The sequence below is a fragment of the Phasianus colchicus genome, chromosome 5 (assembly GCF_987193195.1).
Source record: "Phasianus colchicus chromosome 5, bPhaCol1.hap1.1, whole genome shotgun sequence".
Taxonomy (NCBI): Eukaryota; Metazoa; Chordata; class Aves; order Galliformes; family Phasianidae; genus Phasianus; species Phasianus colchicus.
Genome location: NC_143440.1, coordinates 20,515,669 through 20,530,425, shown reverse-complemented (window position 1 = coordinate 20,530,425; position 14,757 = coordinate 20,515,669). Strand labels below are relative to the sequence as shown.

At 36.9% G+C, this 14,757-nt stretch overlaps 2 protein-coding genes across 2 annotated transcripts in view; one reads left to right on the top strand and one right to left on the bottom strand.

The window, feature by feature from the left end:
* RAG2 (recombination activating 2) overlaps nucleotides 1–14,757 on the top strand; it is a 136,785-nt gene that overhangs the window by 111,670 nt on the left and 10,358 nt on the right. The window contains exon 4 of the mRNA XM_031593355.2: nucleotides 5,324–5,451. Coding sequence (XP_031449215.2) covers nucleotides 5,369–5,451 — 83 coding nt within the window. The 5' untranslated portion in view covers nucleotides 5,324–5,368. The remainder of the gene's footprint in view (nucleotides 1–5,323; nucleotides 5,452–14,757) is intronic.
* Nucleotides 1–14,757, bottom strand: part of IFTAP (intraflagellar transport associated protein) — a 39,600-nt gene that overhangs the window by 17,952 nt on the left and 6,891 nt on the right. Inside the window, exon 2 of the mRNA XM_031593356.2 lies at nucleotides 11,389–11,541. Within this exon, the coding sequence (XP_031449216.1) occupies nucleotides 11,389–11,491 (103 nt within the window). The 5' untranslated portion in view covers nucleotides 11,492–11,541. The remainder of the gene's footprint in view (nucleotides 1–11,388; nucleotides 11,542–14,757) is intronic.

The following is a 14,757-nucleotide window of genomic DNA, read 5'->3' as shown; positions in this document are numbered from 1 at the left end:
TAAAACTCAAACCACAGATGGATCCTCTGAATAATTCCTAAATCCCAGGTCTCTTGATATGACATCTGGCTTCTCCTTGCTTTTTTAGCAAGTGCTTTCCTAAAACAATATTTGGAAACAGCACTACATATGGGCAATGTCTTCTTCCTACACACTCTCTTTTTCAAGCCATGCAAATGAAGCTGTGTTAAATCAGAAACCCTCTTTCAAACTCTTGACAGGTTAAAGTGATCACCCACTATTTGAAGATATTGTCATCCCACTTTACAGGAAGAATGTGATTAGCGGCTCAAAAACCTTCAATCTTTTGTTATTACAGTGGTAGAACAGGATGAACTTCCTTTTTTATACCAAAAACTGAAAAGCTTAATATTAAAAACTGACAAACCACAAAAGGATATTAATATCTTTATGCAGCCAAACACATGTATCCACAGTGTAACAATAGGAACTGAGGGGCCAGTATCCTCACTGTGCACATTTAGGGGGCCTTTATGTATGAAAACCAGAAGAAAGCTTCTGGAAGCAATGTACATTTCTCAGCAAGATTAACAGAGAGACAAAAGGCACCATCAACTTTAACGTTCAGCATCATAATTCATACACCAGTAGGCTCTGAATAAACTTATGTATAGAAACATAGAATATCCCAAGTTGGAAGGAACCCATAAGCATCATCCAGTCCAAGCTCCATATAAAACCCCCAAAAATCAGACCATACATCCGAGAGCATTGCCCAGACACTTCTTGAACTCTGGCAACCTGGGGCTGTGACCACTGTCCTGGGGAGCCTGTTCCAATGCCTGACTCTTTCAGTGAAGAATGTGAATAAGCCAGTGTCTATCTTGGGTAGCACTGTGATCATTCTTCTGTGCTATAATCCTTCTCCAAAGCACAGATCCCGAATACTCCAAATAAAAGCATATCACTTAACATCAGAAGGACAAATAGTTGTCATTAGTTACAATTAAGCAGTCCACAAAGTTATTTTATGACTTATTTTATGTTTTCTGGACATCTGAGCTATTATCACAGACAAAAAGTTGATAGGTTACGTGAGCTAACAAGAAATCAAGAGGATTCACAGTATTTGTGCACCATTCATTTACTTCAGACTAGCTAGAACAGTATTCACTTTCCAAAGAGACTAGCTATAAGCTGCTGTTAGACACGTTTTTTTGGTTAAGACCACTGCAGCATTGTTGAGTTACATAACATTAAATATTATCTTTGATGAAACATTCACAACTGCAATGTGATACTAGATTAATGACTGCAAGGGAGAAAAAAAATTTACAAGGACAAGAAAAAAACACAAACAAATTGTTATATGCTTCCTCAGTAAAAGTATCAGCTATGCACTCGTGCATAATAAGGCTATGTCACAAGAACAGGCAGGGGGGTGGGGGAATCAAACATAATGTTGCACACACAGTGTGCCTCAGGGCAGATGAGATCCACTCTTCAAATGATTACTGATACCTGTAGTTTCTCAATACACACATCACATAACAGGCTCTTTGTGAGCAGTAAGTTATTATCTTGAAAAATATATTTAAAACAACACAATTTTTTCTAAATCTGAAGAAACTGGCAATTTGCAGATAAATATCTCAGCTTTACTCCTTTGACAGTATTCTGAATTCCAGCCATTTCTGTCCTTACTTTTGAAAGAGAATGAAAAGCAAAGCAGGTCACATTCAAGCCAGTGAGAGGCTTGCTCAGCCTCCCCCCCTTGGCTAAGTGATAATTGACTCATTATTCACAGCAAAGACCCAGATGTGTACAGCACTGGCTTCTCATAGAATCATAGAATTGTTTGAGTTGGAAGGAACCTTTAAAGGTCATTTGGTCCAACTCCCCTGCAATGAACAGGGACACATACACTAGAACAGATGCTCACAGCACCATCCAGCCTGACCTTGAATGTCTCCAAGGACAGGTCTTCCACCACATCACTGGGCAACATGTGCCAGTGTCTCACCACCCTTATTGTAAAAAACCTATTTCTTCTATACAGCCTAAGTCTTCCCTCCTTTTGCTTGAAACCATTTCCTCTTGGTCTGTTACAACACATTTTGCTAAAGAGTCTGCCCCCCCTTTCTCATAGCCCACTCCTCCTCCCCACCCCCTTCAGATACTATGTGTGAAAAAATAATTAACAGATACAAATGCAACAAAAAATAGCAGAGGTTTGAAAGGATGAAAGGATTCATATATTCACTCTGCAGACAGATTTTCAATTTTACTTTTTAGAAATTCCACTGTCACTACCTTAAGAATGAAATAACAAACAAGCTTAGGTCTATAGAAAAGCAAATCTCAGTCTCTCAAGAGTAATATCCATCATTGTAACTGAGACGTATGTTGCAGGCTTCAGAAACATTTCTATCAGAAAGTACATCAGATTGATACATTCTTTCTGTCCAGCATCTATCCTCTATATTGCTTAAAATTCTCTTTGTCTTTCAATTTGGAAGGGTATCTTTTGAAAATGTCCACTTATCACCCATATATTTCAAAGAATAATGGGGTCGCTTAACACAAAGCCAGAGAAGAGAGCTATCAGGATTATCAGGAAAAACTTTCTGTCAGTGAAACCCATGAGATGAAATAGTAGCCCCAGTCCTGGAAGAATGATAAAAGTCCCTTGGTCTGAAACATTTCAAAGCAAGAACAGACACAGCAATCAATACTGCAGAGTACCTGGCTTGGGATAACACACCAGACTAAACAATGTAAGATACCAAGTATTTCACTCCTTCAATTCCATGGATTAATTCCAAAAATGTTTATAAAAACTGGATGAGAATAGGGCCCCTTTTAACTATTAAAAAAAAAAAAAAAAAAGAAAAAGAAAAAAGAAAGAAGAAAGAAAAGAAAAGAAAGAAAAAAAGCTAATGCAGCAAATTTCCAAGTTACTTTTTTGTCCTGAAAATATTGGACAGTATAAGACTTGTCAATCCCTCAAATCCCTTCAAAGTTACGCTTTGATGGAACCCCTGGGATTCAAATAATGCAGTGTCTTTGTGCAGAGCTCCTGAACAAGAAGTAATTTACTCACAGTAGCATGATAATGGTCTTGTACAGAGGTCAAGAGTACAAATTTCAATTTTATTTATTATCTCAGACACATCAGCAAACAGAAATACATAAAGCATAAACAAACTGAAATGTTTCCATAAAATATCACTCTGGGATTTTCAAAATGGGGAAACAGTGTAGAAGTACTTGTATTTACCTATTAGCAACTATGTATAGGGCTTTATGGTGCTGAGGTAATTTACCCTAAATGCCAAGCCATAATAGGAAAGAAACAGATTTAAAGCCTGAAAATCCAATTTGTTGGGAAGCTAATTTTTAAAGCTTAGTTTTTTGTTGTTGTTTTTTTGTTTGTTTTGTTTTGTTTTTGTAATTCAATCAAACCTGCTCCCAGATATAACTCTGCAGTACCTTAATCAAAATATGCAGCCTCCCCCTGCTTTATACTGCACAGCTAAGCACAGAATTTCGTATTTTATTTTAGTTACTTAGCCAAGGAAATCTGCTCCAATTTACATTCTTGAGCTATCTTTCTTTTCCTGTGTATTTAAATATATAAATCATTGTAAATCAATGCAAAATTTGTCCAACTTATTTTGACAAGAAAAAAACCCAACTACTCCATATAGTGAATACCTGAAGGATTTCAGAATTAGGCACCTATTTGGCTGTTCCAGAGCAATTCAAGTGCCTAAACAGTTATCTATTGCTGTTTTAGGAGCCCCATGGTGTCCTGCCTAACCTGCTGCCACCTAAAAGGGCAGTGGATTTGCCATAGACACTGTATCGTATCTGCCAGCCATGGGCATCTGATCTAACTCTTAGATATCCAAATTGCTGAAGTCCTATTCAAATCTTTCTCAGCTAAAACTCTCACTGATTTCAATGACACCAATCCCATAGCAACACTAAAAGCAGAACTCCTCTGTCAAAGTTACTCAATCTGCAAAGCTGAGAAAATAACAACTTACTGCACTTTCAAGACATGTTATGAATATTAATTTGCACACTGAGGCAAGTATGTCAAACATCGTTGTCTTCCATTTCTGCATTTCTCCTCCTATTTGACTAACAGGGGGTTTTATGCTGCTGGTTCCCCTTTCCCTCACTGCAACTTTGCACCAGCATAATGGATGTCTATGGAATTCTCTTCTGCTTATGCCAGAACAGAGATTCAGTCTGTATAGGCCTTTCCCTTACATCTTTGATCTTACCCTGATTAAATCACAGATGATCATCCAAAAGAACTATTTGCCTCTATTTTTTTGTTCGTTTGTTTGTTTCATTTAAAAGATCAAGTTTTACTATGTTCAATAATATAGCCTTGGTTCTTTGCTCACTAATACCAATGTTCTAATGACAGTTCACAATGCGATGTCAAGCAACTGAAGGAACTGGGGCTCTTCAGTCTGGGGAAAGGAGGCTGAGGAGAGACCTTATTGCTCTCTTCCAATATCTGAAATGTACTTACACTGAGAGTGGGGCTTTTCTCTTCTCACTGGTGACAGGTGACAGGACATGGGGAAATGGCCTCAAGTAGTGCCAGGATAAGTTTAGGTTGGATATCAGGAAACACTTCTTTACAGAAAGGGTTGTTAAGCACTGAAATGGGCTCCGCAGGGAGGTGGTTGAGTCACCATCCTTGGATGTGTTTAAAAACTGTTTGGACGTGGTGCTCAGGGACATGATTTAGTGGAGGGTTGTTAGAGTTAGGCTTATTTGGTTAGGTTGCATTTGGACTTCATGATCTTCAAGGACTTTTCCAACCTGAGCAATTCTATGTTCTATGATTCTGTGTTCTCAGCTAGGATAAACAAATATTCTGTAGACTGGGACAAGTAACATGTAATCTCTTAAGTACCATTTATTACTTCTAACTGCCATTTTTGCATATTTTACTTTAACATATTAAAAAAAAAAAAAAAAAGACAGGACTTTCCGTATCTATTTCTTCCAGGGAAAGAATAATGACTGTTGGTTACATCAAGTATATTTCAGCCACACACACATTTGCTTTAGCTTAATGCACAGCAATACTTATTCATAACTAAATCATCTCTTCATTTTCAAAAGTTTAACTGTTCTTTTACTACATCAGTATCTCTCCACTTCTCCTTAATGGAATCTATATGCTGTGTTTTTATGTACTGTTTATCTGTATCAATATCTATGTCTCTGTTGGGTTTTAGTTATTGACAGTGTTAGAGGAGTGGCAGTATTTCCTGTTTATACCACATTCATCCAAGCTGATCATTTAAATACATGTATTATTCTTCCACAGATCAACAGTGCTGGTGTCAGATACCTTCTCCATTTGACTACTATAATGCTGTTAGTTAAGCAACATAACAGATGTGCATCTGAGCATCTCAGCAGCCTCCATGAACAAAATCCTGCTTCTTCCAACAGGTAATGACCAGCAGTAATCTTTAAAATTTTCAGAAAACCATGACAGATGTTTTAGGGCAGATTCTCAGCTGCTATTAACCAGCTCAGTTCTAGTAAGGGAGAAACACCTCTTAATAGCTGCCAGGACCATGAGGCATCTACCATTACCAAGTATTGCCAGCACACTAGACCTGATTCTTTAGGTCAAACAGGGGGTTTATGCTGTGGGGGAAAAACATGTTCTGAAAGGAACAGACTACAATTTGTAGTATTTTACAGTGCATTGAGAGTGTATCAGGATGTAAGAACTTGAAGTTTTTTTCCAGAAGTTGATAGGTGGGAATGCTTCTGATGGATTCAGAAAATCTACACCACCCTTTTCTGAGTGCAGAGACTGTTGCTACTCAGAAACTGTGTTTGAGGGATAGTTTAGGAAAATTGAAATTTGACAGTAGCTAACGGGAGAATTCTCACGCAGTATACAGGAACTCCACACTTCTGAGCCATACTTGGAATGTCAGCTAAAAAAATACAGAACGTATTTAGAATTATTTCTACTCTTGGAGGCTTTTGATTGTTTGTTTTGCAGTCTAATAAATCAGAACAGGGCTAGTTTTAAAAACCTTCTGTGTAATTGCATTCTAGAAGAATTCAGCGCAAGCAGATAACTAGATAAGCACTGTAAGGAACAACAAACTGTGTCAGATTAAAGCATCTGACATCCACAAAAGGTATTACTTTTTTATCAAGTAATATCAATAAAAAGATTGCAGCAGGAAGGAACAATCTTCAAAAAAATCACAGATCCCAAGCATTTTAAAAAATACTTGATTTTAGACATCACAATTAAGAAATTAAGTTATCTTCAGAGTGGACTAATTTTAACAAATGGCAAATACATACTTCTTTGAAAGTAGCCATTTCTATGTGATTTCATACTAGACACAGAAGAAAGAAAGAAAAAAAAAACAACACAATTTTGTGGAGGGTTCAACACTAAACACAATTTGAGGTCACAGTTATTGTTTCTGGTTGTCCTGTGAAGCCTTTATATGGCTTTCATCTCTGATGCTTGCTTTGTGCTACTTCTTCATCTAGAAAATGAGAGCTAACAGTGTTTCCTCACCTCACTGGAGTGTTTAGAAACAGCCAACAGCTGCATTTAGCACACTTTTATGCCTTTCAAGGCAAGGTGAGAAGGCAGAGCAAGGGTTCATCCTGTCTTATCATTTCATATAGTGTAACAGAATTCAACCAGAGCCAATACCACTACAGGCTGAAACGTGTCTAAAACATCAACAGCAAAACTACTAAATATTTTCCTTCCTCTGATTCCAGAATGATATAATCTAAGTCATGCACAGATAAAAATACATCTTTTTCCATCTAAAAATCTTTTAAAATTGTTCAGTAAGAGAGGCATCACAGGAAAGAAAAATAATTTCAAAAATAATCCATTGTGCTTGCATCTCTGTGTCTTTTTTTCTGCATTTAGGGGCTCTGTATGGTATTTGATTCTATACTACATTGAATGAAGCTTACAGAGATGGCTACTACATTTATGATCAATAGAAAACTGCAAATTTTTTCTCCCAACCAATTCTTTCCAATGATCCAGCAAAACACATCAATAAAAAGCTCTGAATTGACGCTGTTTCCCTATTTCATGCCCTGTTTAAGTTCCCTGGGGATGACAGATTAATTTAATTAGTTTTATTGAGTTGCCTAGTTGCTTTTATTGGCAAATCCACTCATACAAAGAAGGCTGCAAATTTCTCTTGGGGTTATCATTGTCCTACTGGTCCATTTTTTTAAATTAAAGTGAATTTACTGTCATTTCTTAAATAGTTTTCTGCCATGCTTTTTGTGGTTAGACCCAAATTTGTAAAGTGCCTTTACTGACATTTATGTTGGAAGTTTAAAGGTGTTGTTTTTTCTTATCACGGTTACCAAAAAAAGGAAGCAGACAGCCACCAACAAATGGACTGTGAACTAAATACATCAGGAGCTTTCCCTGGGGAATTAAATTAATTTGATCCCAAAACAGAAGATAGCTCTTGCATGCCACCTGGAAGCAGAGAGATTGTCAGCCACTGTCCAGCTTCCTCTGCCTGACAGCCTGCTGTGTCCAGAAGCATTAAAAGAGCAGCACTGAGGCTAGAAAGTATACATCCAAGGTTCAGTTTACTTGGAAATGGGTCTGATCAAAGCTCTCAACACTGAGCCAAGTAGGATGAAGTACATGAAATAGAGCAAACTTAACAGCAGCAATGGACTGAACTTTATTCCAGTGGTCAAGCAGCCAGAAGCATGGAAAAACTGTGAATCAAAACTTGAGTTCAGCTAAGAATTTTATTCTAGCAACAGCTTCTTATTCTATTAGCTGACTGATTCAGAATTATATAGATATATAAAAAGACATTTAAGTAAGAAATGAGTAACTTAAAATCTAGATGAAATTTTTGTGGTTTTTTTTTTTCTTTTTTGTAAAAGGTCAAAGGAGACACTTTGTGTTTGAATGAATTTCCCAGTCTCTCTTTTAGTTTAGGAAAAAGAAGCAAATGCTGCTTTCTAATTTTGGACACCAAATTCTTTCCATTAAACTTCCAACTCTCTTTATAAGACCTGACAGAGCCTCTTGCCCCATGCAGTAATTTTCAAAAAAATCACAGATCAGACAAATTCTCACTGAAATAGATCCAAAATTGTTCTAGTGTTTAGTGTTGAAGAGATGACTCATTAGCCACCCCTACAAATAACAGCATCACAAATACCTTTGTAAATCAAACATTCATGAGACTTCTTTAAATCCACAGTCAGGACATCATTCATGATTTTTTGTTGGATTTAAACAGCATAGCAGAGCTGTACAACCTCAGAAAAATGCTGGTTAGCTTTTCTGTTACGAAACCTTTTCTACTCAAAGCTAAAGGAATAACAAAAAACAAACGTCAACTTGACATAAAAATAAGAGCATTTAATGTTTCCACAAGCAATACTAATGAACATATTAAAATAATCAACAAAATGATTCCTCTTACCAATAACATCAGTTGGATTTGAACAAAAGAGGTGATCTTTCTTCTACAGATACTTAAAACTCCTCAAATCTTAACTGAGAGTATGAAAAGTTTCAGTTTTCTAGGCCTGTGCTCTAATTACTAATTCGTATTACCATGGGTTTACCTTTCAACAATTCATTCATTCTAATATTATCTTTTTAATAAAAAACACCCTTTGGATGCTGTACACAGGAAAAGGGACTTTTTAGCAAGCCCTGCCCTCAGGTGTCTTTCTGCTACACAACCAATAAAAATTATTAAAATTCTTTCTAGTCATGTAGAGAGTGCTGCCATACTTTTATAAATATTATGCACTTACAATCGATCAAGTTCTGTTGGAAAATATATTTTTAAAATGCTCAGCTCAGGGTTCTGACATATCATTTAAGCAAGTTAATCCATGTTCTATCATTATTAGATCTGGTAGAAGTGAAGGAAAAGCCTTACAATATAATTTATTGTCTATTAGTCTATAAAATTCTGCCACATCAGCAAGCACACTTTAAAACAAATAGACTTTGAGTCACTGCTTTTTTAATAATGCTAAAATAAGGAAGATAAATTCCTATATCAAAGATACAATTTTATGGTCCCATTAAGTTTAAATCACATATATATCACTAAATAAATTACATAGGATTTAGAAGGATTTATTTTACTCCAAATCTTGTCCTATTCAAGCTAAAAGGAGTATTTTCTCAAATATCACAATGAAGAATTTGATCTCTTTTCATGTTGTACAGAGAAGCAAAAGGTAATATCACATTCAGATATGAAAAGACAACATTCTAAACATAAGATTGCCTTTAATAAGCTATTAGTAACCCTTAAAAATCCAGTGAAAGCAAGGTTTGCAAGAATTCATTAATATTCAGTTTCCAATGTTTACAAGAATTGAACTATTCTGTCAGAAGAAGACCCTAATGTGTTCACAAGGGCTTAGTCTAGCCTAACATTTACAGTCGCAAAGGGATCTGTCTAGATAGCCCAGAGCAGTCCATGATGCTTTGGATTTTGGATATTTTTTTTTTTCAATTTTATTATATGTAAATTCAACTAATGAACAACTTCTTATGAGATGCTTGCAAGAGTAACACAGAAACACCTGGTGAAAACATCCCTGCAACACAACTAGGGAGCTAGTACAAATTTATGTACAAGTGAAAGTCACCTCATACAAATATGGTATTCTGAAATCAGTGGAATACAATCAGTTCTATTTCTTTCTTCTGTTTGCAATGCTACATCCTAATTTACAAACATAACTGAATAGCTTTGGTTATTTGTGTACACAAACATATCTCTATATCTAATGAGGCAGGACTGCAAATTCTAATACTAATGCTCATTGTAAGAAGATGCAGTGTAGATCTACACTACTATCAGGCCAAACTCAGAAAGATAATCTGTAAATGGCCAGATTTTACTTGACAGTGACCACAGATGTACCTCCACTGTGAACATAATCTGAATTTATGACATAAAAGTGAACATTTCTGGAGCCTATCAACAGATAGTCTTATTAAGCTACTACAGTTGCTTTTTTGAATTATTTTTTAAAAGCCAAATGACTTATTTTTCAAGTGCAAAATTGAGAAACTAAGAATGTGATATTTTGCACAGTGTTTTTGCACTGTTCTGATGCTAAAATACCTTGCGCCTTAAGTAGAATTTCTACAGGTCATTAGTTTATAATGCAAACCAACACCATTGGGTATTTTTAAAGGAAAATGAAGACAGGAGAAAAACAACCTGAGTTATTTTGTTTACACCAGCATAGGAAGCTACATTTCTAAGCATTTGATTCAGTTAAAACTCTACCTTTGATATACAAAGTTTTAGTGGCAGATGCTGTAGTGACAGTGAAAGTGACTGAAATACACGCTGAAGCTTTTTGCAAGTAGCATCATGATATGAAGCATGCTTCTAAGATAGGACCTATCCCCAGTGCATCAATCATACATAAAGAAGACCAGAAGCTAATTTTCAATCCTCTTATCTCATTCCCCAGTGCCTCTTTTCTCTTCTATTTTTTATTGGGAGGAGAGACAGAAGGCTGCCGCAAGATTATTTCTGAGGCAGTTTTGACTCCCCCTCTGGTTTTCTGCTCAGTGCCTGTGACTGACACTTAGTTCTGCCTGAAGGACAAGTACAGGACAGACTTCTGAGTGCCAGTCAATGGAGCATGTCACATGGTGGAAAACAGTACTTCCGTAATAAGATGAGGATATCATTATTAGTGTAAAGCTGTAGTAAAAAGAATTGTAACTGAGTAATATGTAACTCTCAGGTTTTTTTATTGCACCTGAAAGAACAACCAGAATAAGTGAACCTGAGCTACAGAATTTGGGTCCAAATTTAAACTTCCTGTAACTCAGCAATGCTCAGATCAAAATAAGCTCCACCTTCTATTTTATCTGTAAAGCAGAAGACCTTTTCAACCTAATTACCCTAATATGATATCCCTTCATCCAAGCTATTTGTAGTGCCAATTTTGTGCTTATCATAACATAGCACAGAAAGCCAGCCTTATTAAAACAATGAAACTATCCAAGCTGCACACATCTTAGGCCACTGTGTACTACAAAGTATTTTCCATAGCTGCTTCTGTTACGCATAGTTCCCTAGCAAAATGACATGGGACTTACATAAGGAAAGCCTAGCTTTCCACATATTGTCCCAAACAACATTCCTAACGAAAGCAAAACATGGTTAACCACCTGTAAGGCCCTACCTCAGCAGTGTGTGAACCAGACTAAGGAAAGCTGTCATTAGGGATTTCGCTGCTGTTAGGAGAAATAAAAGCATCAGAAGCTGAACTCCTAATACTACTGCTGCACTTCTTAACCATTCTTTCAGGCTGCAATTTTTAGTGGGAGATTTGGGATGTGCATACCTTTCAAAAGATAAGTGAACGTGCTTAGAAACTCTTCGTATGACTGCTCATGGCTATTAATAAATTGATCAAGGATGCAGTTGTTTATCAGTTGTTCTTCCATAATCCACACCTTGCCAGTCAGATAGGTTTATCTGGGTTAGTAGGCTTCTCCTGCAATAAAAAAAAGAACCATATGTATCTGCAGGCAGCAAAGATATGAACTGAATAATCCCTAACCCACACTTACAACCCCTAGATTGTCATTTTTTTCTTCACTCCTTGTGAAGTCCCAGTCTCTTCAGTGGGACTATGTACCACATTTTCCGTGAACTCAAGGGCATGTAGTAACTTAAAGTACAAAGAGAGAAAGTGTGAAGATGTATGCCTGAAATTTATGCTCTCGGGTAAAATGGGCCACATAAGAGCCAGATTCTCTCAGCAGGGTTCCTTCCCCTCACTTTGAGTTGTTAGTCTTCAAATCTGTCAGACCCCTGCCTTCTTTGCAGAAACAGTGACACCACTCGCTAGCTTGCTGGATCTTGCAAGTAGGACACCTGTACACTCACAACTTGGACCAAATCCATCATTTTGCAGGTGCACTGCTCACTATACCATCAAAGCCACAAAACCCAGATTGTGTAGAGCACGTGAAATCACAATGTGCATGTGCACAATGAGGCAACACACAGGACAGGGAGAGTACAAAAGAGCTGGGCAGCCATATAGGAAAGCAAGGACGCTGTCTTGACAAGGGGTCAAATGCTGAGAGCTGCAGAAACACCACACATTATTTTCTTGTGTAAATACATTTTAACAGCTGTGTGATATTAAATAGTTTATAATATTACTAATTTTTTGTACATGTAGAACTGGAGTACCAGCAGTAGGAAGACACAGGTGGGGGCACAGACACACAGAGCTGCCACTCTCTCCCACAGTAGCAACCTAACTAGAAAATTTAAACAGCCAGTTTGCAGACATAAATGTAATAAGGACACAAGAATGCATTATTCACCTACTGCTTGATTTTCACACGTTCCCATGCATCTTCCCTCAATTTACTGCAGCATTAGAAAGCATCTTTTGGGAATGAAACCTCAATTCTTCAGCAAAACTTCAAACCTAACTTCAAATACACCAAGGAAGGGCTGCCAACCTGATTTTATACTTAATAAGATCAAGCAAGAATGGCTCCAAGCTCAGAATGAAAATAAAGCATCATTTCTAATGTCAAATTCTAATTTTGCTGGATTGTCAGCTTGTAAAGAAGGCAAATGTTCCAAAGATGTGAAAACACCTGCATGCCCACATGAGCTGAAGCTGGAGTTCACTAACGTTTTGCAAAGTCAAACACGTATTAATCTCTGTGGACTGACCAAGAAGAATATCATTTACTAGACTCTCAGAGTGGTTTATGCAAATTATGGTGGTTTCAGAGGGAAGCAATGCCATTCCACTCCTCATTATTGTTCAGTTATTACAGTCATTATTTGAGGTAAATTTCATTACATGAAACACTGCAGTGATTTGGAAGGCCGGTGTCAAAGGAAAAAATATACATACATATATTTAACACAGTAATAACAAATTTTTGTTTTTCTCTGGCCTCGATGATCTCCAAGTCCTTATAAATACTAATGAAATAAACTCCACAATAGTCTCATGGAGCAGAACAAGCACATATTATACCCAATCACAGATGAACAAAACTGAGTCACAGAGAGTTTAACTGAATTATTAACAAATCAGAGGAAGGCTGGCATCAAAGATTCTTTACTCTAAAATGCTCTAATAAGATAAAAAATTGATAAGCCATTTGGGGGGGGACATTTGTATAATTAACCAAGCTGAATGGCAGCTGTTTCAGTGAATGCTGTGTTCTGCCACCCAGGCACCCGGTCATTGGCTTGAGAATAAGTACCCAGAGCAGGCATTTGCATTTTGCTATAGATCAGTTCTTACCCTCCTGCTCAGCCTCTGCTTTCATTAGAACTTGGGAAACCACTTCAAGTTTTAACATCCTGTACTGGTCAAGCTGTGGAGGAGCAATAGTACAACAAGACCCTGGAGGAATACCAGCTTTTGGTCATTATTGTTAGCTAGGGTGCAGTGCTGAATTCAACTTGACAAAATTTCAGCCATATTACAATAGCGAAAACCAGAATGTTAACCTCATGAAAAAGCCAGCACTGGATGTTGTTAGAATATGATCCATTATTTTATACCTGAAACCTCCTGATATAGTCTAAAAAAGAAGTTATCCTTAAAGGTTTTAAACATACATTACACTGATCCTATGCATTTTCATCTAGCATGTACTTCAATATGCATGTACTGGGAAAAGCTTCACCAAAAGAGTGATCTTCTTTAAAAAAAACAGTGCAGAAAATGTCCTGGATAGTTCAAGCATGGGAGAAGATGGGCAGCATTCGTTACTGAAATACAGACCAATTTTTTGTCCAATACAAATAGTATATCCAGAGTAGTTCTGCTACAGCCAAGATAGTTACTGTTGGCTGACACTCATATATGAGAGCTGTTACCAACTGTGTCAATGCCATTCATCATTGTTAAGGAAATAACTTGTAATTCACAGGTGACATTTCTTTATTTCTTCTTCTGAAAAACACAAAGAATATATATTACATAACCTGAGTTCTCTGAATTATTCATATTTTAATAAATCCTATATTGGAAAAGAGGAGAGAAAACCCTACTTGTAGTTTTGGCATCCATCTGTTTATTTTATCTCCATTGCTTTTTATGAGAACATCACAGTTCTGTTCAAAAAAATCTGAAGTAAGAAATGAATTAAAAAATGGAATACAGAAGTAATAACACAACACAGATTCAATCTTTCCTTGCACAGCTACAGAGCTGCAAATTAAGTCTACAGAATCAGGATACCATTGGTAGGAAGAAGCTGTTAGGTCCAAATGCAAGCTTAGGTTCTCTCGGAAGAACCCTCCTTCACCCAACCAACAGAGAAGAGCTATACCTGCACGTTCCACCTATTTTCAAATACTTTGAAGAACTGCACAGTCTTCTTCTACCAGCCTACATAAAAGCACAGATGTCAGCATTCAGAGTACACATTCCTGAAATTGAACATGTTAGGTTAGGATGGATGATACCATTACAAGGTGTTCAGAAACTGAGCTCAACCTATTTCATTTTCATTTCACTTTCTGCTGTTTTCCACTTATTTTATTACTGGGCCTTTCTTAAACAAACTCCACAATGTGTCAGTTGCAGAGAAGTTTTCCAGTGTAAACAATTGAAACCAGGCTGACCAAACGACTCTCAAGAGGAAGAAAAAATAGCATAGGCTATTTTAACTTACATTAGTGGATTGGAATAAACCCACCATTTAAGGATTGGATACAC